At 37.3% G+C, this 4,936-nt stretch overlaps 1 protein-coding gene across 1 annotated transcript; it reads right to left on the reverse strand.

The window, feature by feature from the left end:
- Nucleotides 1-519: 519 nt before the first annotated feature.
- On the reverse strand, nt 520-3,694 carry LOC115992040 (probably inactive leucine-rich repeat receptor-like protein kinase At5g48380). The gene is made up of 2 exons (XM_031116083.1): nt 1,945-3,694; nt 520-1,783 (listed from the first exon to the last, which is right to left on the reverse strand). Exons 1-2 carry the CDS (start codon nt 2,803-2,805, stop codon nt 767-769), a joined length of 1,878 nt encoding a protein of 625 aa, XP_030971943.1. The 5' UTR covers nt 2,806-3,694; the 3' UTR covers nt 520-766.
- Between the last annotated feature and the right edge of the window lie 1,242 nt (nt 3,695-4,936).

A 4,936-nucleotide genomic window follows, 5' to 3' on the forward strand; every position in this document is an offset into this window, starting at 1 on the left:
TCTTCTTGCCCTTCCCTACGCATTAGGATCAAAGAATGTCAAATGTCATCCATAACCGCACACTTCCCATCCTTGACGCATACCAAAGAGACCACGTTACCAACTATATAAATATGAATAGCAGAAAAATACTAAGCTGCAACAAGCATGGAAATCTGGATCATTTTTTTTTTTTCAAAAAGTTATCTAAAATATGAAGTCTAGAGACTAATGCTTCTAGGAATAACGGTGGTGGAGTAGTAGTGGTGCCAAGGATGATTTTGATTTGGAGATTTAGGATTGCAGAGATTTTGATTTGAGGGAAAGGTTGATATGCACACACACGTGAGAGACCTGGAAAAAAAAGTTTTTTTTTTAATTGATTAGGAAGAGGAGTTTTTTGGACTTTTAAATTTGCCCCACTTAAGCAATACACATTTGTAAATCACGTGATTTATGGTTTAGGGTGCAAATGGTCTATTCAAATAGTTTAGGGTGCAAAGTATAATTTAGGTCATAGTTTAAGGTGGTAAAATGTAATTTTCACGACAATGAAATGAAATAATAGTAGCTAACATTACAACATAGCAAATAGAATATGCTACATACAGTTTTTGCTTCAAACAAGGAAGTGACACAAAAAACCTATGAAACTCTACATATGTATCTTTGCATCATTGCATAATAATGTAATAAGTCATTACAGCTAGAACTATTATATATCAAACATGCTTCTTTCTTATGGGATCAAACTACAGTATCTCATGCTAAAGTTAACCTTTGTCATTCAATGGACCTGAATTGTTTCTTGAGCAACAATAAGTTCATCTGGGAAATTAGCATCACTGGTATCAGTTGGCATCAAGATGTCATCATCAGTTGTGAAATGGTATCTCTCCCCGATTGCTCTAAGAAGCTGGTATACTTCAAACATAGTAGGTCTCTGTTTTGCAGTTGGCGATACACAATTACAAGCAACTTTAAGAAATTGGGTAAGCTCATTATCAAAACCCTTTCCGAGCAAAGACTTATCAATGGCATTTTGGACAAGAGAAGTAGTTGACAGATCTGTGATCCACTCAACTAAACTTCCCTTAAAGCTCTCAGGGGCACTAGCCACATGGGTTGGTGTCTCACCTGTAATCAACTCTAACAAAACAACTCCAAAACTATAAACATCGCCCTTCGGAGTGGCTACCAATGTCCGTGGATACTCAGGAGCAACATAACCCAAATCACCAAACTCCCCATTAACAAAAGTACTCAAATGGGTGTCAATGGGGTTCATAAGCCTTGCGAGGCCAAAATCAGATAACTTAGGCTCAAAATCCTTATCTAAAAGTATGCATTTGGAGCTTATGTTTCGGTGGATAATCCGTGGGTTGCAGCTATGATGAAGCCATGCCAAACCTTTAGCTGCTCCAATTGCAATTTTGAGCCTCAAGGGCCAGTCCATGCTCCTGGCCTCAGGTTCTGTATCATGTAATTGATCATAGAGTGTCCCATTTTCCATGTATTTGTACACCAAAAGCCTCTCCTTCTTTGCCATGCAAAACCCCATCAAGGGAACCAAGTTGCCGTGCTTCACATTCCCCAGCGTATTCATCTCAGACACAAATTCTTTCTCTAATCGCTGAGAGTCTTGAAGCCTCTTAACCATAAGGGAACAACCATCAGGAAGCAATGCTTTGTATAGCGTTCCAGTTCTTCCCATTCCAATGATATTGTTTTTGCTAAAGTTGTCAGTTGCCTTCATGAGATCACTCAACTTCATTTTCGAAACTGACTTCTCAAACATTGAAACCTGTACGTAGCATTACCTTCTTTGTTAGTCTTTTTTAAGGCTCAACAAGTTATTCTATATAAAAGAATCAAGAAATGGAGGAAAAGATAGCTTTACTTATGCAAACTAGATATCAAAAATAGCTTTTTTCTATGAGCAATGTTTTGAATCAGAAAACTTGCCTTGATGCCTTTTGTTCCTTTGATGTTCTTAGCCCATTGGTTACCTTCAGGGTCATCTTCCTTCTTCTTAATAACCACGCCACGTGAGAAGTAGTAGAGAACAATACCCACGAAAATAGCCATAAAAGTTACACCACCAACGGCTGCTGCTGCAATAATTCCAACACGAGATTTCTTTACAATGCCTGGACAAGATGCCAGAGGTCCCCCACAAAGTCCTAGATTATTTGCATAGCTGTCAACCTGTATACTGGAAGAACCGAAGATAGGGACTTGACCTGACAAACGATTGTTGGACACACTAAAAGTCTTCATCCGACTGAGCTGGCCGAGTTGCAGAGGGATTGAACCGGTTAACTGGTTGTTATCGAGTTTAAGCACATTCAAGTATGTACAATTTGCAAGACTCAATGGGATCTCACCCGAAAAACTGTTGGATGAGAGATCAAGGGTTGTAATAAATGGAAGTTTCTGTGATATATCATTAGGGATGGGTCCAGATAACTTGTTGCTAGAAAGATCTAAGCCTGTCATGCTTGAGCAATTCTCGATGCCTCGAGGGAACTTGCCCTTAAGACCCATGTCTGAAAGGCGGATATTTAGAACTTTATTCTCATCAGGGTGCCAACATTCAACACCAGTGAATTTACAAATGAATCCCTCAGTATTGTTGTTAAAATCCCATGAAGAGTTCAAGTAGTTGTAAGGGTCTTCAAGAGACGCTTTGATAGTTTTCAAGCAGTAAATATCAGTAGGAGTGGCATAACTTGAACTACTACACACCACCACCACCACCATCACAGACAAGATCAAAGTGTGACCTAGACGAACAAAATCTTTGCCATTCAACATCATGTGCATGGGAATATTTCTTATGGAGTCTGCTCAGAATAAAATAACTCAAAACCCGATTACAAATTTCACAATACAAAGGACTTTCAACGAACTTGGAGCATAAAACACTCAATTTACAAAATTTAGCTGTAATGGTACAAACCCCAATAATAATATATAAAAATAAATAAAAAATAAAAAGGAAATTTAATTTCCACTCTCAGAAAAGACCCAATTCAACTAGAATATAACCCAACTGAAGAGAACTTAATCTAAAGCAAAACAATTATAGAAATAAAAAGTCCCAACAAACAAATGAACTGTAGCAACTCTAACAGCCCTAAAATGATCACGGAGGATGTTACTGACACTAACCTTAAATCGTTGAGAAAATCCAAGAAAAATTTGCAACACAATTGATCAATCTCAGTGACACATCAAATAGTAAGACAATTTAGGAGATACCTAGAAGAGAAAATGGTGGTCTCAGACATACCTGAGATGATGACTATGTTGTATCAGATTGAGAAGTAGCTATAGCTATAAGAAGAAGATGAAACAGGTATAACAATTAAAAAGGAAAAGAAGAAAGAGGGGCAACACTAAAAACGTAGAAGACACTCTCTGCAGTATAGGAACTCAAGAATCAGCTAGGAAGCATCATCAGTCACACAAAGACTTCCTTTATGTGTGAGTCTTTCTACTTTTTCCAACAACCCAAAGACACAAAAGTCCAAGTGAAAAGGCAAAGGAAAGAGAGAGTCTTTGGGTTTGAATATTCAGAGTTTAAACACACTGTTTTTTGTTCCGTAGAAAATGTAAAAACCAATTGGCCATGGATGAGTGAGTGGAGAGAGAACTGTGTATTTTGTTACTTCGTGGCAATGAATTAGATTTGACTGCTTTGACTGGAAAACAAAAAGGAGCGGCTGGATTTTCTTGCTTATGAAATGGGTTGGTCATTGGTCACACATTTAGACAAAAGAAAAATATTTGTTTATATTATGTGGAAATGTGAATTCAACAGGGTGGGCTCCCTTGCTTTTATTGTTAGTTTAGATTATTAGAATTTTCAGTCTCATACTAGCTTCTTTGTTCACACCTGTTTTACACTGTTTCAGGTCCGCTCCAAAACAATTTTATCAAAAAAAAAAAAAAAAATAGGCACAATTCTGAACGGGTGAAAAAACGCGTCTAAATCACTAACAATGGCTCCTCTTCGTACAAATTATGGCTCAAGCGATTAATTAACCGATTTCATGGACAATGAAAATGCGGTAATCATTAAGTAATCACATCACAACTCACAAGGGTTTCAATTAGGGGTGGTAAAATAAGTTCAAATTCATTTGTCCGCTCAAACTTTATTACTCTAATTAAACTCAAACCTATCCAATGATTAGTTAAATGAGTATCAATCAAATTAGACCCAGTGATTATTGGGTTTTAACTAAAAACCCATTGAGATCCATTTAATCGAAAAACAATATACCCAAATTCAAATTTAAATAAAATAAAAACCAGTCCTCAAACGTTTTAGGGTCCGTTTGTATTGAACTTATTGTTGCTGAAACTGAAAACTGAAAACACTGTAGCAAAATAATTTTTAAATGTGTAAATAGTACCGTGAGACCCATTTTTAATATTTTTTAATACGTAAACAGTGTTAGCACAGTATGTGAACAGTGTATTTACTGTTTATAACAGTAAAATTTGTCCCCCAAAAGTCAACAAATGCAGGCCAGAAAAAAAAAAAAAAAAAAAAAAAAAAAAAAAAAAAAAAACGTGAATGGAGAAAACGCAAACGCAGAAATGCCGGGGCCAAACGCCCTCTTAGTGTTTCACAAGGGTTTTCATTTTCCCTCATTTTCTCGGCCTCCAATCATGTTTTAATCAGAAACCCAATAGCTTCAATAGCTTCAAAGTTCGATTTCACGGTGCAGAATGACGGAATGGACGTGACATTGAAGATGAAGGTCGTGACGACGAAGATCACCGGAACTTTGATCAACGAGCAACCAATCGCGATCTACACGATTGACAAGGTCTTGTTGCCAAAGGAGCTATTTAAGGCTCAGGCTGATACTCCGGCTTCAGATGTGACCGCAGATTCTCCCAAGCTGAGCACGAAGAAGACAAAGAAGGCACCATCTCCATC

This window comes from Quercus lobata, chromosome 1 (genome assembly GCF_001633185.2).
Source record: "Quercus lobata isolate SW786 chromosome 1, ValleyOak3.0 Primary Assembly, whole genome shotgun sequence".
Taxonomy (NCBI): Eukaryota; Viridiplantae; Streptophyta; class Magnoliopsida; order Fagales; family Fagaceae; genus Quercus; species Quercus lobata.

Bases quoted from the DNA above. Each gene is read 5' to 3' on its own strand.
- LOC115992040 (XM_031116083.1), bottom strand. From the start codon at position 2,805: ATGCACATGATGTTGAATGGCAAAGATTTTGTTCGTCTAGGTCACACT. The intron at 1,784-1,944 runs GCAAGTTTTCTG...TGCTACGTACAG, and splicing joins AAGGAACAAAAGGCATCAAG to GTTTCAATGTTTGAGAAGTC.